At 45.3% G+C, this 26,196-nt stretch overlaps 2 protein-coding genes across 2 annotated transcripts; one reads left to right on the forward strand and one right to left on the reverse strand.

Moving 5' to 3' along the window:
- Positions 1 to 879: 879 nt before the first annotated feature.
- PTGES2 (prostaglandin E synthase 2) lies at positions 880 to 15,721 on the reverse strand. Its single transcript, XM_061604242.1, has 7 exons — positions 15,430 to 15,721; positions 12,318 to 12,512; positions 11,110 to 11,165; positions 8,547 to 8,696; positions 6,635 to 6,835; positions 5,068 to 5,185; positions 880 to 3,687 (listed from the first exon to the last, which is right to left on the reverse strand). Exons 1-7 carry the CDS (start codon positions 15,694 to 15,696, stop codon positions 3,559 to 3,561), a joined length of 1,116 nt encoding a protein of 371 aa, XP_061460226.1. The 5' UTR covers positions 15,697 to 15,721; the 3' UTR covers positions 880 to 3,558.
- Positions 15,722 to 18,775: 3,054 nt separating this feature from the next.
- On the forward strand, positions 18,776 to 24,810 carry BBLN (bublin coiled coil protein). The gene is made up of 2 exons (XM_061603669.1): positions 18,776 to 18,979; positions 21,071 to 24,810. Exons 1-2 carry the CDS (start codon positions 18,901 to 18,903, stop codon positions 21,247 to 21,249), a joined length of 258 nt encoding a protein of 85 aa, XP_061459653.1. The 5' UTR covers positions 18,776 to 18,900; the 3' UTR covers positions 21,250 to 24,810.
- Positions 24,811 to 26,196: the final 1,386 nt, after the last annotated feature.

Here is a 26,196-nt window from a genome sequence, read left to right on the forward strand (position 1 = left end):
TTCTTCCATTAACTCACTAGGTCCATCATTCATCCTTACCCCTTCGTCTGCAAGAGCTGTTAAGGTTTACCAAGATAACATATGCAAAATGCCCACCGCTTGCTTGATCTCCGTTCAGAAGAGGCAGCTGAGGTGCTACAGCAGTGCTTGGAGGCAGTAATGGGCTGCATGTGGGCCAGCAAACTGAATCTTGACAAGCCAGAGGTGTTATGTCTTCCACCTTCTCGGGTCCAGGAGGTGGGAAGATGACCTGTTCTGGACAGGGCTGCACTCCCAGCTTCAATTGGTGCAAACCACAGCAACCAGTTTACTGTCTGGAGTTCCAGTTAGAACTGATATATAACCTGTTTTAAAACAGCTGCATTAGTTGCCAGTGCATTTCTGGGTGTGGCTCAAGGCGCTCACATTATTGTTTAAAGCCCTAAACAACTTAGGCCCCAAATACCTAAAAACTCAACCTTCTTCCCTTAAAGACCCTCTTGGGTATTAAGATCAGCTGGTGGTGGGACTCATGGTAGTTCCACAGCCCTCAGAGGTGGAGGTGGTGGTGGTGGGGTAAGCCCAGGAGAAACCATTCTCTGGGCAGCTCCTAGGTGTGGAGTTCCTTCCCCACAGAGGTGCATCATATAGCTTCCATCATATACTGAAGATGCACAGGTGTCAACTGTACATTTTCAGGACTCACGCTATTCCTGTGACTAATTTGTTTCAAACCATTTTTAATATTGAATTTTAAACTGTTGTAGCTCACCTGTGATGTTATGGTGAAAGGGGAAGGGAAACCACAATAAACACTAAATGTTACTGTTACTATGACTAAACAGATATTTCACTGCCGAAATACTTCCAGTAAAAGAAAAAACTAAAAGTGCAACCAGCTCTGAGAGCAACAGTAAAATCACTTTATTGCAAATATTGTTTCTCCTGTCATAATCTAGGAAGAAAAAAGCCACATAATTCCTGAAGACCTTGCACACCACACAAGTTTAAGGAACAAGGTTAAAAAAATTAAGGGTGGAACCATCTTCGCAAAAAAGTGCAAAATCTGCATCAGAAACAGGCAACAGCCCCCTCCCCAATCCACTGCTTCCTTTGTGTTACTGGTTTCTACAAGAAATGGCCCCATAAGCAAAGAAGAATTATTGCAGGAGAAAGGCAGGCAATCTGGAAAGTTAAAACCTAAACATTCAACCCTATTATAGGAAAACAAATCTCACTGATTTCAACAGAGGTTGGTTCTGAAGGAAAGGCTGCATTCATATGCAATGCTAAGCAGAAAGTCTGTCTTACTATACCATACTATGCACGGAGCTTCACTCCTGCCATCCACAATCAGGGAAATGAGCCACAAAGCAGCTGGTTTAGACCGATATATGAACCTGGGAATGTGGTTTGTTTTGCCCTAACAAACCATGATCACTGAGACAACAACAAACCATGGCTTCAAGTTAGGTGGTGACTATGGTTTCTTTGGATGTGAAAATAAACAATAAACCTAACTTTGGATATCACGCTAAGCCAGGCACTTCATGGTTTTTTTCTCTGCTGGCGAAAAGCAAAATGGGAGTGCTCAGGCTGCATGCACCAGCCTGCCGCTTACACACAGTATTGATGAAGAAGACATGATTTCTGGGTTAGTGTTATGTGCAAACACAGCCAATATGTTTTGGACTTGAATGTTTGGTAGAGGGGAAGATTGCTTTGAAGAGATGGAAGAGAAAGGAAGCAAGATTCATTCCTGAAGACATTTACATTATCAGATGAAAAAGTACTGGAAAAATAAATGCTGTGTTCATGTACACTAGAGTAAGCCCATTAACTTCAGTGGGACCGTTTTGGTCTGCAATCAAATCAGATATGTCTACTTAATGCACACATCAGCTTCTAAAGTATGGAGAGCTGAACCACCAAAAGAAACCACTTATTCCAAAGTAGCCCAGTTGACACCCATGACTTTATCCAAAGTAAATAGTTTGCATTCCAAAAAAGACAGCAATTCTGCATGGAAGCTACACCAGAGCTACTTGTAGAGTAGGCATCTAGGATTATAATCTCAAAATGATTTGGTGCGATCCGTGATTCCTCTCCTGAACAAAGCAGAATGTGTCAACAGCCCAACCCTATGTGAATATTTACTAAGAGGAAAATCCTACTGCGTTCAGTGATGCTTACTCCCAGATACTATGTATGCAGAAGACTGCAGCCTGAAATCCATTATTCACATCAAATTATTACTTAGCTCTACTGGAGATAAGGCCAAACTAACTTGAAGACACTTTATCCTACAAACTTGATTGAGTTTTAAATTAGGTTGTCACCTGTCTCCCCCTTTCCCTCCCCCTCTAAAGAACTAAGGTAACTATAGTTCTGTCTGGACGCTGCCCATGCACTACCAAAAACTCCTCACTCTTCACCCAGGCTTTGCCAAGTGAGCCAAAGCCGTTAAACACACTTAAGAACAGATCTTGCACATGCCCCCTCCTATGTGTTAGGACTGCTTTACACTTTACGCCAAGAAAGCACTTCCTCCTAGGAATTCACATTTGACAAGTGTACAAACTGCAATATGAGATCATTGCTTATGTGCAGATCATCATACCTGCAGTCAGTCATCACATATTACAATCCACATGTATGCCACATTGTTTCTTTACAAGGAAGCCTTTCGTGTAGGAATTTTGTTCACATCCAAGGCGTCCCTTTGACGGACAGTGGGTGTTAAGGATTTACTAGACCTCATTGTTTCCCAGAAAGCCATTTTTCTAGCCAAGAGACACATTTCCCGTTCCCTTTCGAATAAATATTGCATAACTATTTGTAATAGTTTGTGTTAATCTCTCTCCAGTTCAACAGTCTACTAACAAAGAAGTCCCAGATACCATAAAGACTCTGGAGAAAGACGCTTAGAGATCAGCCAAATACAGTTCCATTCACTCTCAAGAATGGGAAGGGCTCCATGTCCCATAAACTTGCAGCCTCTTTTCCATCATTGGGATGAAACCCTTGAAACGTATCCACTTTTTCCACCCATTTCAGGACCAAGCAAATATTTTGCAGTATTTCAAAATAACCAGGAAGACATTCAAGGTTCTTTTACAGCAGGTATGAGGAACCTTGGGGCCTTCACATGTTGCTGAACTACAACTTCCATTATCTCTGGCCATTGGCTATGCTTGCTAAGGCTGATGGGAGTTGTAGTTCAACAACATCTGGAGGGCCAAAGGTTCCCCACTTAGACACTTGGAAAAGCAACTTGCAAGCCAAATCTCAAAGCAGAAGAGTCTTTAGCAAGGACATACAAACAGCTCTTAGCTGTTCTCACCTCCTTAAAATCAAAATTCATTCATGAAAAAGGATATCCTTAATGCTTTCTACAAACAGCTGCCCGTATGTCTTTCTTCTACTACTTTCTCCAAGACCCTGACTAGCTCTATGGTGGGCGCTCCTTTTATGCCCATTTCGACATTTCTTTCACTTATGCTTTTAAAACAAACTGCTTTCCTTTGCGAGCTTTTCCAAGGCAATGAAGGTTTTTAGCAGCTGAAGCACAGCGTAACATCAGTTGGCAACTTCAGTCTGCCCAATGGCTGCCTCCATACGACGGTACCAAGGCTGGATTTTGGTGTGGGTCATCATGTCATCAAACGCTTCCAAGCCCTCCATGACGCGCAGGATTCCATACACTGCCTGTGCGGACAAAGCAAGAGAGATGCTTGCAAAACTCGTGGGAAGAAGGCAGGCTATGAAGAGGAACTCAAGCTGAGAGGGAGAACACAAGCTTTGCAGTTTCAATCCCCAGCATCTGTTAACTAAAAAATGCAAGAACATAGGAAGCTGCCTTATATAGAGTCAGGCCAATGGCCCATTTAGCTTAGCACTGTCTACACTGAGTGGCAGTAGCTCTCCAGGATTCCAGACAGTCTCCCCTAGCCCTGCCTTGAGATGCCAGGGACTGAACCTGTGACCTTCTGCATGCAAAGCAGATGCTCTTCACCTGAGCTATGGCCCTTCCCCAGGGATGTTCAGAAGTAGGATTGATAATAAAGACTCAGACATAAAAACATCAAAGCAGCTGTGCTGGATCAGACTAGCCCTGCACCTTGTTTCCCATGGGGCCAATCCGATAGGTAGGTTCTTTTGTAAGAGTTTTGGACAGATTATTGGGCCTCCCTTATATGAGGGTACTCCAAAGCCCTCCAGACCAGTCAAGCTCCCTCTTTTTGCCTCCTTTCCAGCATGTAGGTCAACTACTCAACATTATAAAATGATGAATGGAACTGAAAGTAAGGAGAGCAGGTTCCCTGGAGGGAAGCCGTTTCCAGGTGAACAACTTCCACCTTCACTCTGGAGACAGAAGCTTTATAGAAGACAAAAGCTGTTGCAGGTCTAGTTACCGCTGCATCTTTCTTAAAGATGATAGCTGTGGATGGCTTGGCTCTGATATTGGGACTATACCTCACTCCTCAACCTCACACACTCAAGATTTCTTCTCCGCTCATCCCAGTTTGCAATAACCGCAGCTTGTCATCAATTGCCTGAATCGACAAGTGATGTTTGCCGCAGAGAAGAGTTTGCCTCCAAGCCAGAAATGGAAACCCAGTTCAAAGAGCAGCATCTAATTCCAGTCTGGAGGCAAACCATGCATTCCAGGGCCATAATTTTCCCCTTGATTCAAGCTCAATGGAAACAGTTACACTGAGCCAGGAAATAACAGAGGGGATTAAAACACAAAAGGAAGTAACACATGAGCCTCAGCAGCTAAATTGTGGCCTGTCCATATCATCTCTACTAGAGCCGGTGTCAGGGGTTGGTATGATCAGCACCTGCCAAGGCCCTGCAAGGGCCCCACTGATCACCCTCCCTACACCTGCCTTCCCTCGGCGTGCAAGCAAAGACAAAAACAAAGAGATGGCTTTAGCATTCCCCCAGCTGCCTTCTGCTCTCTCTGATTGGGCTGTATATGGGTGGCGGTGGAGTGATGGGCCTACTCTGAGGTCTGAACTTGATGTGAGCAGTAAGTCTTGCCAGCATTGCTGGTTTCAAATGGCCACTTGGCCAGGCCCTTACCAAATCTGCAAGGTTCGGCTGGGATCCCCCCATGAACATCCTGTGCTTGCCAATGGCTTTCACCCAGTCATCAGCTGCTTTGTACAAGTCTTCCCTGACGTCATCCTGCAGGTGGTGCCTACAGGATAAAAAAAAAAGAATGCTTTAAAACCGTTTCATTTCTTTGGGTTCTGACACGCTTGCAAAAAGAGCAAACTTACTCATTACTTTAAAAATTTGAGCCTGCCCTCTAGGGCTAAAAAACAGGAAATCTAAAATCAGATACATATTACAGTCCCATTACCTATTAGTTTAGTTAATGTAGGCATTAGACGGATGACAGATATGGGCCATAGTAACCTTGAAATTAGTAAGAGGGTATTTTGAAAGGGTATGCGATTATTTTTAAATGTTTTTAGATATTCTAGATGTTCTTTAAAAGTTTTCAGATGGTTTTTAAATGCTTTAAATGTTTTTGTTTTCTTTTAAATTGTATTAAGATTTTGATGGTTGCCACTTGAGGCTCCTTGGGCAGGATACAAATGTAATAAATAGCAATTCTTTAGATTTATTCATCATTTCCCATAGCCAAAGGAAGCAACTTACAGAAAAGATTAGCGCACTAAAGTGTAATTCATAACAATGTACCCATTGAAACAATCTCACAGTACTGTTACACTGCTTCTAAATGTTAAAGTAGTATTTAATATGCATTTTAGCGTGTGTTTAATTATGTTTTAATTCCTGATATTTTTAATTTATTTTTAAACTGCTTAATATGAGGTTTTAATTGTATGTCAGATGTTTTTTACCTGTTGTAAAACCGCCCAGAGAGCTTCGGCTATGGGGCAGTATATAAATTGAATAAATAAATAAATAAAATAAAGAGGATTACACCCTACAATGATCAGCCATCATTGTAGCCACTGAACATGCAAATGAGGCAGTTTGGATTCCCACCCCCCCTTTTTACAAACCTTGGGGTTTCCCTCAGCATGCTGAGATTTCTCTCTCATGCATGGGCAGTGCCATTTTGGCTAGATCAGGATCCACACTCATTCTCGGAGTTTACTATTAGTATATAATAGTATACTATTGGGCTCCTCCTGGGAGAAAGGGCGGGATATACATTTAATAAATAAATAATAAAACAGGTGTGGGAAACCTACAGACATTGATGACCTATGTTGGGTCCAAACACCAACACCTACAACTCCAATCAGCCACCGCAAGCCAATGGGATGATGGGAGGTGTAGTTCAGCAACATCTGAAGAGGCAAAAGGCTCCCCACACCTGTTATACAGGAGAAAAATGTGCTCCCTGATTATTCAGCAACACAAAATTGATAGTGCTGAAGCACCATCTTGCAGCCTTCAATAAGGCCCTCCAAGACCCCTCCTTCTTTTTGAAGACGTGCAAGATGTTAAGATTAATAACTTGGTCAAGAGCAAACAAAGAAGGGGAAACAATATCACAGAATTCCAGCAACCAATAGCAGTCCAGATGTTCTCAAAGTAAAAAAAGTAAAAGACAAATGAAGAAGTTACGCACTTGAGCCTGTAAAATTACTATTTCGGAAGCACCAACCTGGCCTTTAGCCTTTTGCTAATGAAGAACATGGCAGCCGCCCCCACATATTTGGCAAAGAAGCCTTCCACCGTGCCAAATTTGCCCTCACGCACGATGTAGTCAAAAGACGCCAGGGCCTCACCAACTGTGCGGTAAACGTTGGGTGAGATGAGGTGCACCAGCCAGTCATCTGCCCATTTCCTCCACTTCATTTCCTCCCTGAAATCAAGCAAGGAAAAGGTGGAACTTTTTGGTACATAGGATTGGGGGTGAATAACTGGGTAAATGGCGGGGGGGGGGAGGGAGACAAATGGTGCCACCAGGATGAAAAGCACCTTAAAACTATGGCTTCCTGCCAAGACAAAAACACAGATCAGCTCCCTTCTCACCTCAGAAGCAGAGTAGCCAACTTGGGACCCTCCAGATGTTGTTGGGACTACAACTGCCATCATCCCTAACCACTGGTCATGCTGGATGGGGCTGTGTTGCTGTTTGTGTGCGCTAAATTTAGTTTAAAGCAGCACAGCAGCAGCAGCAGCAAGTAACAGCGGATGTTGAAATGCAAGTGTGCCAGCGTGTGTGTGCATTTACCTAAGAAAGCAGGCTTTTACCCTGCATCAGGACCACTGAGACTTAAGACCCAGTAAAATAAGAAAAGCTACTTTATTTATAGAAATACACAGTAGATAGAAAAGCATACTTAGTTCTAACTAACTGAGTTGGAGGCATAACGCCCAGGTGAGTTAGCCTCATGGCTGGGAGAGAGCAGATACAAAAGGTGTCTCCTCTCTCCCACACAGTTGAAGAAGAGAAGAAGAAAGGGCGGAAGGAGGAGGGGCAGGTAAGCTTCCATAAAGACGTAACAGTCAAGTAGCCAGAAGGAAGTCAGTCAGAGCATCACAGGTAAAGGTACACAAGCCTATCCATCTGGAGGACCCTCACTCTATCTCCCTTCTGGAACATAAACAAAAGAACAAAACAGGAGTTGCTCTTGCCTCACTTCCAACAGGCTGATGGGTGTTGGAGTCCAACAACGTCTGAAGTGCATCACACTGAATACTCCCAAATTCCAAAACACAACTTCAGAGTAGATCAGCACAAGACTTTGGGGAAAAAGTCTGCTTGAGCAGGTTCAGATAAGCCCATGGTACAGTCTCTCCCTGTGAAGAGACTCTACCACTTCAGAGCAGAGATGGGTGAAACTGTATAACCGAATGCTCATCAGTGTCAAGAATTTCATTGTAACAGTCGAAAGCAATGCATAACTGAGAAGCATCCTAGCCTAGCCCTTCCCCCCCACAATTTTTGGCACAGGGTAGCATTCAATCAAACTGTCAAACTGATTTTTTCTGAACATACAGTTCAGCTGTCAAACAACACATATACATCAGAAGGGCAGCTTGCATGACTATTTTTTCTTTAACAATCGCAGCCATGAGGCAAAAGAGCGTAAGAACAGCCTGATGGATCAGGCCAGTGGCCCATCTAGTCTGGCATCCTGTCCTCACAGTGGCCAACCAGATGCCTCTGGGAAGCCCGCAAGCAGGACCTGACTGCAAGAGCACTCTCCCCTCCTGCAGTTTCCAGCAACTGGAATTCAGAAACATACTTCCTCCAACCATGGAGGTAGAGCACAGCCATCATGGCTAGTAGCCACCGATAGCCTTATCCTCCACAAATTTGTCTAATCTTCTTTTAAAGCCATCCAGGGTAGTGGCCATCACTGTCTCCTGCTACACAAAGAGGTCCTTAAATCTTCCAACATTCAGCTTCATTCAATGTCCACGAATTCTAGAGTTACGAGAGAGGGAGGAAAACTCTTCTCTCTCTCTCCATGCCATGCATAACTTTATACATTTTTATCATGAACTACCCAGAGGCAGTACGATCAGGACTGTGGTGTAAAGGGAAAGGGGGGGTAAATACTTACACCCTCGCTTCTTTGACAGGATAAACACACAGAGTCTCTTTTTCATCCAACATAAGCCAGTATTTGTTGCCATACTCTGTCACCTCCTTGCCCCGCTCATTTATTGCTTTCATAGCAGGGTAGTATGACACAATCTGTTCCAAATTCTTCCTAGGAAGGAGAAAGCAGAAGGTTTTTGTTTTTTTAAAAACTGATCTCTCACCCTGCCTTCCACCACCCCCTCTCCCAAGGAAAGCGATAGAAAGAGAGGAGTTCTAAGATAACATATCCTGAAATGGCTGCATTTTAGGCCAATTCTAACCAAACAGATAAGGTGAGTAGGCAAGATGTAGTATGTTGGGCTTGGGTGAGCGAAGTTCTCAGTGGATCGGGCCCATTGCTCTGGCATCATTTCAGCAATCAGCAAAGATCTTTTTATTTTTCCCACTCTCGTAAATACATTCTATTTAATTTTGCTATTTCAAGAGAGGCATCTAAAAATGTACTGATACCCTTAAGCTACCCAGAGAACACTGTGATTGGTCAGCATATAAACGCGACAACTAAAGAAAACATTTTATTTACTTGAATACATACCTAATAATTGGAGCTACTTCCATCCTGTGGAAGGACCATACAACAGGCTTTGAGCACATGCAGCCCTTTTGCCCGCAGAAGGTGACAGGTTCATAGAATCGTAGAGTAGTAGAGTTGGAAGGGCCCTATAAGGCCATCAAGTCCAACCGCCTGCTCAATGTAGGAATCCAAATCAAACCATTCCCGACAGATGGCTGTCAAGCTGCCTCTTGAATGCCTCCAATGTCGGAGAGTCCACCATCCTGGCATCTTCAGATATGCCCCCGGGGTAGCATATGGCATGAAAATCCCTCTGCCTCCGACCCTGGAGAGGCACTGCCATGTTGGGAAAATACTCTAACCTCGCCCAAGGCAGCTTCATAGTCACAGCGGTAGGTACAATTCCTAAATATGTTGTATGCTCAACACACAGGTAGTGGAAAGCAGAGTAGCCTGCATTTACAGCTGTTGACTGTTCTAGTGGACAGCCAGCGAGGCTGGCAACATGCCCTGCCCTCTGGCCCAGCCTTATTCCTTTAAGTCAGGGATCGGGAACCTCAGGTCCGAGGGCCAAATGTCCCATCCAGGCACCTCTATCCAGCCTCTGGGGCTCTCTCCAGGGCAGTACACACCTCACCGGCCCTTCCCAAGTGCTTTTGCAGGGCTAAAAGATTTCCTTGAACTGTGATAATGCATCTGACTTTTGCACAGTTGGAATGTCGTCTACTGGACAAAGGTATGAGTTATGTCTTCCAGCCCCATCCAAAGCTGCATGCAGCCCCCGGAACGTTGTCCTTGAGGAAATGTGGCCCTCGGCCTGAAACTACACCCCAACCCCACTTTAAACTCATCATGAAAAGCCTCACATACCACCCAGATCTTCAGGTATTCGCGGCACAATTCTGTACATGTCTCCTCAAAAGTAAGTCCCATTGACTTCAATGGGACTAGATCCCAGGGAAGCGTGGATTGGTCTGAAGCCTCGGTGACTTAAAAGAGCTACTCCCAGAGCTCTTTTGACCAATTACTTACAATGCTTCACACTTTTAAGTTTACCGTTGTAATTTTTCTCCGCATTGCGCAGGGGTGGGACTTGATGGCCTTATAGGCCCCTTCCAACTCTACTATTCTATTCTGAGTTAGTCTCTATGTTATTGTTTAGCTTTCTTGCTTAGTGTTTTGGTGTTTTTGATGTTTTGTATGTTTTTTGCTTTGTACGTCGCTCAGAGTGGCTGGGTAGCCAGCCAGATGAGCAGCTAAGAAATCCAATAAATAAATAAATAAATAAATAACGAAGGAGAAATTAAACAACCCCTGATCAGCAACTAGGCTTGAGGGAACGGAAGGAGCTGGTAGGCCAAAGCCCTGAACGCCTCCAAAATGACCAGCTGCCAAGCCCCCCCCTGCCAATACCTGTTAGTCCCATCACTCAGTGGTAGAGTATCTGCCTAGCGTCTCCAGGTAGGAACAGGAATGCCCCCAGTCTGAACCCTAGAGCTGCTACCAGTCAGTACAAGCAACAATGAGTTAGACACACCAGGAGTCTTATACTAAGGCCGCTTCCCATGTCTTATTTAAATCAGCCCTTCATTCAGAACAATAAGGACTGGAACCTTTACTTTTAACGTTATGGAAAGGGCCATAGCTCAGTGGCAGAGCATCTGCTTTGCATACAAATGGTCTCCCCTTCAGTCCTTGGCATCTCCAGGTAGGGCTGGAAGAGAATGAAACCCTACAGGTGTGCTGCCGGTCAGTGTAGGTGGCCAATGATCTGACTTGAAGCAAGATATACTCCCATGTATCACTTCACATCTTCCCCTCTGAGATGGCATCTAGGAGCCAAGAAGCACCCCTGAAAGCACAGAGTTTGGCCATTCCCTACACAGCTAATAACAAAGGTACGCTCAACTGCATTTTTTGTTGTTGACTTGTCAACAGTTGCTTTTGGTAGGCAAAGTCCACTCTGTACTGGGTGGGAGGACAGAGCCACAGCAGAATATTCCCTTACCTGGAAATGAGGTAGGTTTTCATTGCACTGATGATCACTGAAGAGTCATTCAGTTGCTGGGGAGGAAAAACAGAATCACACAAAAACTAGATCCATTTGCTTGGATACAAAACCTAGAAGAGGTATCATCTTCCTACGCTACTGCTATTTTGATCCTCTATTGTAATGCATTTAATTGTTTTGGTAGAAACTTTGAGGCTCCTTACAGTGAAAATTGGATATAAATCAGATACATAAAAATAAATGCTTGCAAACTAATTATTTATTGGCACACCTGTCATTAATAACTTCAAGTGGAACGAGTGAGCTATCACTCGAAGGCACTCAACAAATAAAAAAGCCTGGTCAATTAAGGGTTCATCAGACTCCCAAGGCAATAGATCCTATAGTGATTAGAGTGGTAACTGGGACTTGGGAAACGAGGGTTCACATCCCCACATAGCCGTGAAGCTTGTTGGGTAATCTTGGACCATTCACTGTCCGTCAGCCTAAGCTACCTCACAGGGTTGTTGTTAGGATAAAACGGGGAGGGGAGGGAGATCTCCTTGGAGGAAAGGAGGAATATAAATGATAAATCAGCAATAAAGAATCCCAGCAGCATCTTCTTCCACAGACATGAAGGTGGTGGTTTTCTGAAATAAACCTCTTAAGGATGGTGTGCTCCCGTGCGACGCATCTGGAATTCAGTGACTTGAGCATCAGCTGGGCACGCATAAGTTCAATATCCAGTTACTGGGAGGTAACAGGCTGCACCCACTGCTAGTCCTATTCAGGGTAGACCCCATGGAAATGAACACTACTAACTGAGGTTCATTCATTTCAATGAGTCTACTCCAAATAGGATTTGCAGGGGATACAACCCAATATATTCATGTACCACATAATGCCAAAATAGGCTTTAAAAAGGGTTTACAAGTATGAAAACAACACTACACAATCATTAAAATATAAAAATCCCTAATTCAAAAATATATATAAAATCATTAAAACATTAAACCCAATTATGGTTGTACATTTTTTATAATACTCATTGCAGTTGTTTTACTTTTCTGTACACCACTTAGAGATCTTTTTATATATTAAGCAGTATAGAAATAGTCTAAATAAACAAATAAATAATAAACTTATGTCCACCCCCCAGAACAGGCCACATCAGATAGAATAAATCAAGGATGCTCAGATGGCTACTGGCCAGTCCAGAAACTCACCAGTGTGCTTTCAGTGTTGGTAAGGAGAATAGGCACCTTTCTGTATGTGGAGAACTTAATCTCCTGCCGCATGACCGGATTCACCTCCACAATTTCGTACGGCAGCTGGTGATAATCTAGGAAAGCGCGGACCTTGCTGCAGAAAGGACAGGTCTTATATTGGTAGAGGGTCAACTGCAGGCTGTCCTCTGGGAGCTGAACAGGTGGAGAACACCCAACATGTGTATCACTATAAATATATATTAAAAAATGCCTCCAAAAAACACAGTTCTTATCACCAACAGTGGAGCCCCATATTCAGAAGCAGTCTACCCCAAATATCAGTTGCTGGGCAGCAACAGCAGGAAAGGGCTCTTGCTTTTGTTCTCTACTTGTAGGCTTCCTGACAGCATCTGACTAGCCACTTTGGTGAACACAAGAACTAATTCCCATCACATAGCTACAATTTTCAAAGTGACTGTTAAACCACTCTGGGAATTGTAGCTCTGTGAGGGGAATAGGGAGATCTCCTAACAACTCTCAGCACCCTTCACAAGCTACAGTTCCCATGGTTCTTTGCAGGGAGCCATGACTGTTTAAAGTGGTATAATGTTGCTCTAAAAGTACAGTACAGAATGGGCCTTACAAACACTATAAACTGGTTTATAGAAGTGTGTTGTACTGTAAGGACAGAATATGGAGAAACCGATTGGTTCCCCATTGGAAAGGGTGAGACAGGGGTGTATTTTATCACCCCATTTGTTTAATCTATATGCAGAACATATCATACGGAAAGCGGGATTGGAGCAGATGAAGCAGGTGTGAAAATTGGAGGGAGAAATATCAATAATTTAAGATATGCAGACTATACCATACTCTTAGCAGAAACCAGTAATGATTTGAAACAGAGGAAAGTTAAAGAGGAAAGCACAAAAGCGGGACTACAGCCGAATGTCAAAAAGACTAAACTAGTAATGACAACAGAAGATTTGTGAGTGAGAGCCAGTGTGGCGTAGTGGTTAAGGTTTTGAATCCCCACATAGCCATGAAGCTCACTGGGTGACCTTGGGCCAGTCACTGCCTCTCAGCCTCATGAAAACCCTATTCATAGGGTCGCCATAAGTCGGGATCGACTTGAAGGCAGTACGTTTAAATTTTTTAAAGTTGACAATGAGGACATTGAACTTGTCAAGGATTATCAATAGTCATTAACCAAAATGGAGACAATAGTCAAGAAATTAGAAGAAGACTAGGACTGGAGAGGGCGGCTATGAGAGGACTAGAAAAGGTCCTCAAATGCAAAGATGTATCACTGAACACTAAAGTCAGGATCATTCAGACCATGGTATTCCTGATCTCTATGTATGGATGTGAAAGCTGGAAAGTGAAAAAACCGGGTAAGAGAAAAATCCACTCATTTGAAATGTGGTGTTGGAGGAGAGCTTTGTGCATACCATGGACCGTGAAAAAGACAAATAATTGGTTGTTAGAACAAATTAAACCAGAACTATCATTAGAAGCTAAAATGATGAAACTGAGGTTATCATACTTTGGACACATAATGAGAAGACACGATTCATTAGAAAAGATAGCAATGCTGGGAAAAACAGAAGGGAGCAGAAAAAGAGGAAGGCCAAACAAGAGATGGATTGATTCCATAAAGGAAGCCACAGACCTGAACTTATAAGATCTGAACAGGGTGGTTCATGGCAGATGCTCTTGGAGGTCGCTGATTCATAGGGTCGCCGTAAGTCAAAATTGACTTGAAGGCACATAAGAACAGAAGTGTGTTGCTCGATTGTTAAGTGTTTTAAACTGCTGTTTTCAATGGCTACATTTTAAAGGAATGGGACATTGCAGGGCTTCATGCTTAACTTTTTTTTTATTCTATGTGAACCGCCTTAGGAGGGTTTTGACCCTAAATGACAGCACAGAAAAGTTTTTAAATTAAATAAAACAACACATTTATTTGTACGGTGGCACTGCTGTTGCAACCCACCATAGATCAGCTTGCAAGACAGCAGCAACTCCAGAGTCACCAACTGAAGACCACCAATATGTTATATTGGCAGTTTTCACGCGTGTCAGACCGAGAACATTTAGCCCAAACACGCAATTACGGATCCACTTTTTAATTTCTCTCTCCTCTCCCCCTCTCAATATATTTATATGGCAGTCATCCTGCTCAGGCTATGACCCAATAGATGCCTTCCCCTGACCTTGCCAGGCTTGCTTGTTTGTGTAGCTCTTCTCAGCAGCTAACACTCCCTTTTCATGCTTTTTGGCTCCTAGGAACATCTGTTGTTGTGAGAGAAGATATTGATATGAATGATATGAATAGAATTTATTAAGGTCGAGGACCGGCAATGAGAGAAGATATTAACAAGGATCTCATTCTCAACACTGCAGCAACAAAAAGGTATGTGTCTGTGACGATCATGAAGGGACCCTGCACTTCTGAATATGCCACTGCGTGTGTGTTACGCGCCTTCAAGTTGATTACGACTTATGGCGACCCTATAAATCAGCAACCTACTGTAATAATAAATAAAAACAAGCAAACACAAAATCATGTGGACTGGAATCTTTCTTTAGCTAATGAGCCATAACTCTGCTGCGGAGCATCTGCTTTGCACGCCCCACGTCCTCTTCCCCCCCCCCCGGCAGCATCTCAAGGTAGCTTGGGCTTGAAGCGACTCCCTGCCTGAAACCCTGGAGCAGGGGTGTAGTCGTCAAGGGTCTTGAGGGGGTCTTAGACCCTTTACTTTTTCGGGAGCAGGATCCCTATGTGTTCAGCATCCTACAAGACAATCAGCATGAAAGGAGAGTGTATTGGCCATGCTTCCTTTTCCTTTCCTGCTGACAGGAGCCAATCAGAGTGAAAGGAGTTGAGTCACCCACTAAGAAGACTCTTCTCAGCAGCTAACTCTCTCCCCGTTGGTGCCTATCAGCTCCTAGGGATGTCTGTTGTGGGAGAAAACAAGGCATTAAGAAGGACCTCACGCTCAATCCAACAATGAAAAAAGGGGAGGGGGTGTGGCTGTGACTATCATGACGGGACCCTGCACTTCTGAATTTGCCACTTGACTACTGCCCTGGAGAGCTGCTGCCAGTCAGTGCTGGCTCCCCTTACCTTTGCCACCTCTCGCTCCGCCCGATGCTCCTGCCCTCGGAAGCGGCATTGCAGAGTCTGGTAAACGCCCAGGGTGCCCCCCAGGGCGAAGGCAGCCCCCAGCAGCGGCCGGCTCCCCGCCCTCGCCCAGCCGCGCCCCCAGCTGCCTGCGCCGCAGGAAGCAATGCACCGCGCCCGGCCCGCAGCCCCCAGAGCCTGGCCCGCGACACGCAGCCCCGTCCACGCCGCCCACCCGAAGCGCCGCCATCCCCGGCCAATCCCAGCCATCTTCGCCGGCTGCAGAAAGCAGCGCGGGAGGGCCCGAAAGCGGAAAAAGGCGAAGGGAAAGCGGCTTAAAGAGACAGCGGCCTTCCTCCCCCCCCCTCCGCAGGCGAGGTCTGCAATGTGCAGGCGCAGCCCCTACCTTGACCCGGTTTAAGGCTTGTTGTTGTGTTTACAGAGCCAGTGTGGTGTAATGGTTAAAGTGTTGAACTACTCCCTGGGAGACTTGGGTTCGAATCCCCACACAGCCATGAAGCTCACTGGGTGACCTTGGGCCAGTCACTGCCTCTCAGTCTCAGAACGAGGCAATGGTAAACCACCTCTGAATACCTCTTACCATGAAAACCCTATTCGTAGGGTCGCCATAAGTCAGAATTGACTTGAAGGCAGCACATTTCCATTGTTGTTTATGTGCCTTCACATCAATTACGACTTATGGCAATCAGCCATCAGCGACCTCCAATATTTCTTAGGTGTACATAAGAACATAAGAAGTGCCTGCTGGATCAGGCCAGTGGCCCATCTAGTCCAGCATCCTGTTCTCACAGTGGCCAACCAGGTGCCTGGGGGAAGCCCGCAAGCAGGACCAGAGTGCAAGAACACTCTCCCCTCCTGAGGCTTCCGGCAACTGGTTTTCAGAAGCATGCTGCCTCTGACTAGGGTGGCAGAGCACAGCCATCACGCCTAGTAGCCATTGATAGCCCTGTCCTCCATGAATTTGTCTAATCTTCTTTTAAAGCCATCCAAGCTGGTGGCCATTACTGCGTCTTGTGGGAGCAAATTCCATAGTTTAACTATGCGCTGAGTAAAGAAGTCCTTCCTTTTGTTTGTCCTGAATCTTCCAACATTCAGCTTCTTTGAATGTCCACGAGTTCTAGAATTATGAGAGGGAGAAGAACTTTTCTCTATCCACTTTCTCAATGGCATGCATAATTTTATACACTTCTATCATGTCTCCTCTGACCCGCCTTTTCCTCTAAACTAAAAAGCCCCAAATGCTGCAACCTTTCCTCATAAGGGAGTCGCTCCATCCCCTTGATTATTTCCTGCCTTCGCCGGTCCGCAGCACACGTGTGCACCTGGCCCCCCACCCCACCTTTTTTAATTCGGGTTAAATCGTGGAGACAGTGGACCTGGAAGGCGCAGAGGACGAGTAACTGAACGCCTTAGGCTGCAACCCAATATGTGTCTACTCAGAAGTAAGCCCCATTTTGTTCAGTGGGACTTACTCCCAGGTAAGTGTTTACAGTACTGGATTGCAGAAGTAAACATCGTTGAGGTCAGTGGGTTACGACCTGGGAGACCAGGGTTCGAATCCCCACACAGCCACGAAGCTCACTGGGTGACCTTAGGCCAGTCACTGCCTCTCAGCCTCAGAGGAAGGCAATGGTAAACCTCCTCTGAATACTGCTTACCATGAAAACCCTATTCATAGGGTCGCCATAAGTCGGGATCGACTTGAAGGCAGTCCATATCCATATAAGTGTGTACTGGATTGCAAAAGTAAGCCCCATTTTGTTCAGTGGGAATTACTCCCAGGTAAGTGTGTGTAACTGAGGTTATCATACTTTGGACACATCATGAGAAGACTTGATTCCCTAGAAAAGTCAATAATGCTGGGAAAAACAGAAGGGAGTAGAAAAAGAGGAAGGCCAAACAAGAGATGGATTGATTCCATAAAGGAAGCCACAGACCTGAACTTACAAGATCTGAACAGGGTGGTTCATCACGACGGATGCTGTTGGAGGTCACTGATTCATAGGGTCGCCATAAGTCAAAATTGACTTGAAGGCACATAACAAGTTTAACAACAGAAGCGTGTATTGGATTGCAGCCTTAATCGCCCCTTGCCAGAACATCCAGGGGAGGTGCAGCACACGGAAGACAACCCAGCCGAAGACTGGAAGGAACAACGTTCGGAGAGTTGCTTGGAGACATTCGCGTCCTCTTCTCAACATTTCCCGCCCTTCCGCGTCTCCGACGGTGCTCCCATAACCACACACTTTAAAGCCGCTGAAGGGCGTCGCTCGTCAAAGTCGCAGGCTTTGACCTTTTTTTCCTGTCTGGCTCTGCTGGAGCGACCCACGTGGTGCTGTCCAGCTGCCGGCTGAGGCTGATGGGAGTTGGGGTCCAACAGCATCTGGAAGACGCCTTTTTTTTTTTTAGCTCTATCAACATTGCAATTGGAAGGGAAGGTTACTTAGGAACAGAGGCAGATGCCTCACGCGGAGTCAGACCTTTGTTCCATCTAAGTTAGCATTGTCTACACTGGTAGCAGCCCTCCAGGTTTCAGGCAGAAGTCTCTCCCAGCCCTGCCTGGAGATGCTAGAGGAGGATTGACCAGAGACTATCTGCATGCAAAGCACATGTCCTGCCCCTGAGCTACGGCCCTTCCTGGTACTTTGCATCTGCTGTTGTTTCTGTCTGCTAATCCAACCACATTAGCATGATCAGATCTTTTCTGCCTGGGGAGAAACGGGACTTCCCCCACCCTAAACAGATTGCTCCTTAGGCTGCAATCTGCTGCATGCCTACTCAGAAGTAAGCTCCATTGGGTTCAATGGGATTTACTCCCATGTAAGTGTGTACTGGATTGCAGCCTTAGTCTTTATAAACTCCAAGCCTTATAACTACTCCCTAGCCCTTATCATACAATGTCACCTTGCGGAATGGTGCCTGCAGCTTTGTAGGATGGTGTGCTTGCCGCTTTACGGTTTTATCCCATTTGTGGATCGCTTCCCGTTGCCCCTGAAATATCTCGAAGTGATTTCACAGTAAAAAGTCATCATTAATAATAATAAATTCCCTAGGTAATAAAAAAGGGAAAATAGCCTCATATAAAAAAAACCTGCGTTATGTAGAAACGATTAAAAACAATTCCGCATAAAATGATGAACTCTTTACCCTGAATAAATAAATATTATTATTATTAACGGACTAACAACAACAACAACAACCGAGTTCATATGAGCCATTTCAAATCCAATCCAGACAGAGGCTGGGATACGGATCTTCCGTTAAGACAGGCATCTTCTAACCAGCATTTCCCTCCCGGTTCTTCCCGGCAGGAGCTCCAGGCGGCCACTGGGAAACGAGGGGGCGTGGCTCGCCCTTGGCCACTGGTGGCTGCGCGCTCCATCCGGGAAGCAAGGGGCGGGGCTTCAGCCCTTTGCAAACCGGAGCTGGGCTGAGCACAGAGACGGCGACAGGATGTCGGGGCCAAACGGAGAGCCGCACCTGAGCCTGGGGAGCGGCGAGGCGGAAGATGATAACGGCTTCGGCGAGGCAGGTAACTTTGAGGCGGCTTCCCGAGGCAGGCCTGCCCCCAGGACCGAGAACTCTGGCTGGGTTTGCTAGTGCCAGTCTTATACCGTCAAACCCAGGAGTAAGAATTCAGCTGGGACTTGCTTTGTATAGGATTGCACTATATAGGACCGGGGGGGGGGTCAGCCTGTGGGCCACATCCACTTCTGGACAACCTTCCGAGGGCCACTCGCAGGCAGGGCGAGAGGTAAAAAGGGGCAGAGCAATGAATGTCAATTTTACCTTTGTACATACCCTCCTACCCTCCTCTCTATTCTCCAACCAGGCAAGCAACGGTGGTTATCACAGTTCAAGGACGCATCCTTCTAAGGCAAAAGCATGGGAGGAGGGTGCTAGTGAGGGGGTGGGGCCTGGGAAGAGCCCCGAGGGCCAGACAGAGACGTGGAAGGCCGCATTTGGCCCCTGGGCCTCAGGTCCCCCACCTCCTCCCCTAAGGCCACTCAAAAATTGCTGAGGTTCTTGGCAGACCACTTAATGATTTTTACTAGTTTAGCAATTGTAATGTGCTGTGTTGGATGCTAAAGTCGTGCCACGGACCACCTGGCTGAAGCTTGCCAGCTGCTGGTGGTCCACGGACCACGCCGTAGGAACCTGTAATGTGCAGGATTGCAGCATTAGGAGCGAGGCAACCTTAAGTTTTAGAGAAAAGGCGGGTCAGAGGAGACATGATAGAAGTGTATAAAATTATGCATGGCATTGAGAAAGTGGATAGAGAAAAGTTTTTCTCCCTATCTCATAATACTAGAACTCGTGGACATTCAAAGAAGCTGAATGTTGGAAGATTCAGGACAGATAAAAGGAAGCACTTCTTTACTCAGCGCATAGTTAAACTATGGAATTTGCTCCCACAAGACGCAGTAATGGCCACCAGCTTGGATGGCTTTAAAAGAAGATTAAACAAATTCATGGAGGACAGGGCTATCAATGGCTACTAGCCATGATGGCTGTGCTCTGCCACCCTAGTCAGAGGCAGCATGCTTCTGAAAACCAGTTGCCGGAAGCCTCAGGAGGGGAGAGTGTTCTTGCACTCGGGTCCTGCTTGCGGGCTTCCCCCAGGCACCTGGTTGGCCACTGTGAGAACAGGATGCTGGACTAGATGGGCCACTGGCCTGATCCAGCAGGCTGCTCTTATGTTTTTAAGTGCAGGCTTTGGTCTCGTTGAGTAACCTGCATGCACTGTTACCTCTTCAGCCCACAAGGAGATGCTCCTGTGATCAAATATTCTTCCATATTAAATAATAATAATCCCTGCGTATCATCTCCAGGAAGAAGCCAAGGGAGAACCCTCCCCCCTGACTTGTAGGTTTAGTCATTACCCACCTGGTCAACCTGTGTCTGGGATCTACTTCTTCAGATGGAGGGTGGGGTTGCCACTCATGGTTTGTGTACTTTTAAATATATATGTCCCTGTAGCTGGAAAGATAGTGTATCAGGGTAAAGGCTTGGCTTGACTGTTCTTACTAGTAGTTTCTTAGCGCAGCAACATGTGTTCGGAGGACAAGTCTGCACCCTAAGGCAGACTTATACCCACTTGCTTGGGAATAAGCCCCATTGACTCTGACCTTTAATGAGCTGAAGTCCCCAGTGAGAAAGGTGAGGATCCTTAATTCTGCCGGGAGCCTACTCAAGTATGCCAGGCTCTTTGCTGCAAACATTCAGCATGTGGGGTGATGGTGCCAGGATGGAGACACGTGTGAATGGCACGGGCCAATGAGCCCATTCCCACTCTCCCCCCCCCATGAAGTAGTGAATAGGGCTTCATGCTTCTGGTGAACTAGACACTGTGCTTCTTTTCATGCAGCCTGATATAGCATTCCAGCTTGTGAGCAACTTGTCAGAAGATATTCTGTTTGAGGTGTGAGGATAGAGCTTTATCTGTGGCAGTTGTGTGCACAATTCCATTCATCACTGGATGTTGCAATGAGGGAGCTTGTCATGTGTGAAATTATATTGATAATTTTAAAGTTTCTAGTAAACCACTTTCACGTTTTCTTAATCAAGTGGTACATAATGTTTTGTTAAATATAAATAAATATCCCCACCCTTCCCCAACCAGAATATGCAGCTATAAATTCTATGCTGGATCAGATCAATTCTTGCTTGGATCACCTGGAGGAAAAGAATGACCACTTGCACGCCCGGTTGAAGGAGCTGTTGGAATCCAACCGTCAGACACGCCTGGAGTTTCAACAGCAGCTGAGTGAAGGTGAAGGAGAGGCTGGCATGCAGACCTGAACCAGACCCTTAAATGTCCATCTGCCTTCTACAGAACAGAAGGAGGCATCAATGCACAGCTGCTGCTTCCAGTGGGACCACTGCCATTGGCTTAGTGTTAAAACTTTTAATAGAAAAGGTGCTTTTGGTTTGTGTGTGTGTTAAACACTTCTTCCCTGCTTTCCTCTGGGTCTGTGATCGTAAGTGCTACGTCGGTGAAGTTTTTAAGGCATCCTGAGCTGCTTGTTTCCTCGCTTTTGCGGGTGGGAACTGGATAGATCTCTGTGAATCAAATGTTTACACTTTAACTTGTAGGGTCAGGAGTGGTGTTCTTTCTGGTTGAATTGGAAGCTCTTAGGAAAAATTTACAATTTCCAAGGTTGCTAGTCCCTCTCGTTCTGTATAGCCAGCCAGTTACATGATCAGATGCGTGACAGTCTCTCCTTAGTGTTGACAGTAGTTGTTGGTTCTCAGAACTCTGCCTCTGACACACTTTTTTAAAAGTGAAAGACAGAAGAGGTAGCTGATGAGCTTTCCCGGCTGGTAATCTGATCATGTTGACATGCCTACTGCCACAGTGCTTCCTGCCATTAGTTTCATCCACTTTGATGATGATAATCTTTGGAAGTGCACTGTGGATTACGATGTGGAGATTTCTAAATTCAGTACCCACCTAAACTGGCTATCATTTCATTATAGCCAGCAGAGAGTGGCTGGCACCTGTACATTGTCAAGATTGCGAAGAATTCCTTTGTGAAAGCGATTAACAGGTTTAAAACCAATAATTTAAAATGGGAACATGTCCTGTGACTCATATCCTACTTTCCATGGTGGAAGGGACTTCTGATTTAAAAAATGCTGTTTCCTGTTCCTTCTTTTTTTTTTGGAAGCAAAACCTTTTAAAAAAAAAGTTCTTGATGTGGATACCAAGATGTAAAGTGGATCTGTTTCCTTGTCCCATAGCATCTCATAATCAACAACAAAATCAAATGTTGGAAAGTTACTATTCCTGCATTTGTTTTCATTTTATGGCATGATACCACTGCAGCTTTGTTTATCCTCATCCTGTGAGCCTTCTCGCACTTCCTCAAAACAGAAAAACACCCAGCCTGTTATGCAACTGGAAACCGGGAGCCCACAATAAAAGTTGGTTAGATCTAGGTCTAAATGCAGCCCACAAAGCAAGGTCAGTCTCTGCGGGAAGAAACTGAGCGTTGAATGAATATAGTGGGAAGGGGCATGAGATCCAGGTGCAAAAGACCTGGGGGTTGTCTCCAAGCAAGTTCTACTGAGAGTAGACCCATTGACGTTAATGTACCTCTGTTAGTCATCCCTATCAGTTTCAGTGGGTCTCCTCTGAGAAGGGCTAACATTGGATGCAGGCCCTGGGTCTCAACCTCTGAGACACCCCCTAACAGCACTCGTTTCCTTAGCAACGGGACTCAGTAACAACACATGTGCAGTGTTTCCAAAATGCAAAACGTAGGAAGCCTTGAGTCACATGTGTGGTCCATCTAGCTTAGTCTTGTCAACGGTGACTCTGGGGACGTTCTCCAGGGTTTCAGGCAGAGAATATTCCTTAGTCCTATCTGGAGATGCCAGGGATTGAACCTGGGACCTTCTGCATGCAAAGCAGCTACTCTAACCACTGAGCTACAGCCCTTCCCTAAAAAGATTTGAAACAGGCTATGCAGGTCTTTACCATCAGTATGTAACATGCAGCCAATGTGCAGCGTAGCATTCTTCCAAACAAACAAAAAAGCAAGTCCCACTGAATTCAGTGGCGTAGGGTGGGGTAATGAGCTGACTCTGGTTGACTTTTTCTTCTTACTAAGAACTTGCTCAATCAATTGCATCTTTAACTTTTTCAAAGCTACTTGCTGTCTCTTGACATCGCTAATCTGCCAAAGCGGGCATGCCGATTTAAATTGTGCCACTTTCACTGATAAAGGGGGAAAGGTCAGTTTAAATCATTGGTTTTTAAATTGTTTCCTATTTATTCTTATTTCCCTAAACCAGGGGTTCCCAGTTTTTTTCCCCCATGGACCACTTGAAAATTGCTGATGGTCCTGGCAGACCACTTTAATGGTTTTTCTGCCTGTTGTAGCCATTGCAACGCACTGTGCTAGATACTGTGTAATTTTTAAAAGTAATTCTATTCCTTCTTTTTTTCTTAAATTGTATATTATTGTATTACAATTTGCATTCCATAGAATTCAAATTGTAATACAATAAAATACAATATAAGAAATGAAGCAATAGGAATTCAATTAAAAATAAAAAATGTTTATTTAATGTGGGCATGAAGCTCACGGACCACTGGTGGTCTACAGACCAGTTTGGGAGCCTCTACCCTAAACAATGGTGCAAATGTGACCATTAAACCATGTTAAATTTACAACTTGTTTCATTCTTATATCCAAGCTTTGCATCTTTGTCAGACTATATAATGTGCATGCTTTCCTTTTTTTTTTTTTACCTATAGAGGAAAAGTCTTTATAAAATATTACTACATAGCAGCCTTCCCCAACCTGATACCCCAGATATTTTGCACTACAGCACCCATAGGCCTCAGCTGGCATGGACAATGCCCAGGGACAACAGCAATTAGTCCAAGCAACAACTGGAAGGCCACAGGTTTCCCACCACACTGACAAAATATTGATGCAATGCAGAGATTAACTGTAAGGCTAACGTGCCTTTATTTCCATTATTTAATATTAAACGACTTATTCTTTGATAAACTAAAAAAAATCCAACCTAAATGTTAAAAATCATTTAAGAAAAGATTTGTGTTCAGTCTATGTGATGTCACATTTGTATCCTTAAGTGCTACCATGCTGGTTCAATCAAGGTCCACCCAAGCCCAGTATCATGGCCCCAGAGCAGTACTCTTTGGCAACTGCAGTTCTAAGGTAGAGATGCATTCACAGCTTGGTCTACCCCATATGAGTACAAGAGCAATAGAGCCTGCCTCCCCTGAACCCTGAGGAGACATCTTTGTTGCCAGGCTCAGGCTAATCCACACAATACTTGGGAGATCAAGAGAACGCTGAGGAGATATCTCCACAGACGGGAACCCCATCACCTCAAAAAACCCAACAGCTACAGAAGAAGGCACGAGTCCTTTACGTGACTGGGAGGCAGCACTGGGGGGATGCAGCCTCCAGCAAATGACCATCTAGCCTTGATATAAACTCAGCCAGTTGCTCAAGGACATTGCTGAGACAACTTGGATGTTGGACCGCAGCAGTAGTAATGTCCATGGTCCTGAATCCCCACCTTGATTTCCCTCGAAGGTGCTGATTTGTCTAGCTAGCCTGCCAGCGTGCCTGGGAAACCAGGAACTACCAACCTCCCCTTGCTTGGGCTGTCATCTCTCCTGGATGGTGGGCACCCTCGTGGGTCACAACACCCAGTACTCTTTGCAATAATCCTGGAAGAATCTAAGAACTTGGGTGGTGGCCCCCTAGGTGGATCGCCATGGATCTCCTTCTGCAATAGGGCTTACTCTGTAGTAAGTGTGCTTAGGACTGCAGCCTTAGTCAGCTGAATAAAGACATTACCATGTTTTTAATCTTTTGACACTGTGTTAAATGAATCTATAACATTTAGCAGAAAGTTTTGTTTTTAATTTTTTTTTTAGATTGGTGTGAATTTAGTACGAACTATATTGAATCGAGCCTTTATTTGCCCTTCCATCACCTTTCATGATATTTCAGTGAGGGGTGTTGTTCCTCCATGCCTCCCCCCCCCCAATTAGCTGGTATACTCTGATTAGTGATTATGTAAAGAGTTGCTCAATTCCCTTTAGTAATTTCTAGTTGTGGCTCTGCAGCAGGGCTAAGTAACCTATAGCTCCCTTTAAGTGCTGTTGGATTCCCTATTCGCATCAGCCCTAGCCAGTGCAGCCAAGCAGTCAGGGAGGATGGGAGTTGTAGGCCAACAACATCTGGAGGCCCAAAGGTTCCATATCCCTGCTCTACAGAAAGCCAGTACTTATATACATCCGCTGTTTCCAAACCACAATGGGATCAGAGCCTTCAAAGCATCATTCTTGATGATGACTGCCATATGTTGTTATGAAGTTCTTAGTGTGACCCTGTTAAGTCTGTGCTTTTGATCATTCTAGTCTTGTAAGAGCCCAGAGGCGTCATTTGCTGTGAACAACTTCCAAAGCTTCTAAAGAAGCAAGTTTTAATAAATCAAGAGTGACTGTGGAACATGTCTTGGTGGATGTTCTGTTTCAGTGGGATCTGTTCTAATTCTGTCCCATTTCTTGTTTTTTTAAAAAAACATACTCAGTTGGTCCTATAAGCAGATTGAGGTGTAATAGATACCAGTGTTAATTACATCTTAAATCAGGGAGAGGGGACCTGTGGCCCTCTAGGAATTGTTGAACTCCAGCTCCCATCAGCCCCACAGTCAGCACGGCCAAGGAGTCGGGGACAAGGGGAGATACAGTCCAGTAACATCTGGAGGGCCACAGGTTCTCCGTCCCTGCTATAAATACTCAGGTACTGGCATTGGCAAGGAGAGCCTGGCTGGGAGTCCAGAGGCTGTGAGTTCAAATCCCCGCTCATGTCTCCTGGGAGTAAAGGGCCTGCTAAAGATCACCCCACAGGGAGTGGCTCAGGGGTTATGTGCCCTGCCACCTGTGCAGCCGTGGGCAAGCTGCATAGTCCCAAGGAGCCCAGTTGCCCCCCAGCTGACAGTTGTGGACAAGGAAGGGGCTGGCATGTGCAGCTGTGGCAAGCTGAGCAGGCCCTAGCCAGCTGGGGAGGACTAGCCTCAGAGGGAGGCAATGGTGAACCCCCTCTGAATACCGCTTACCCTTAAATCCCTATTCAGAGGGTTGCCATAAATTGGGATTGACTTGAAGGCAGTCCATTTCCATTTCACTGGCCCATGCCTTGGCCTCACACTAGATACTTGCTAAAATGCAAAATATTCAAATGGTTCTATTAC

The sequence above is a fragment of the Rhineura floridana genome, chromosome 20 (genome assembly GCF_030035675.1).
Source record: "Rhineura floridana isolate rRhiFlo1 chromosome 20, rRhiFlo1.hap2, whole genome shotgun sequence".
Classification (NCBI taxonomy): domain Eukaryota; kingdom Metazoa; phylum Chordata; class Lepidosauria; order Squamata; family Rhineuridae; genus Rhineura; species Rhineura floridana.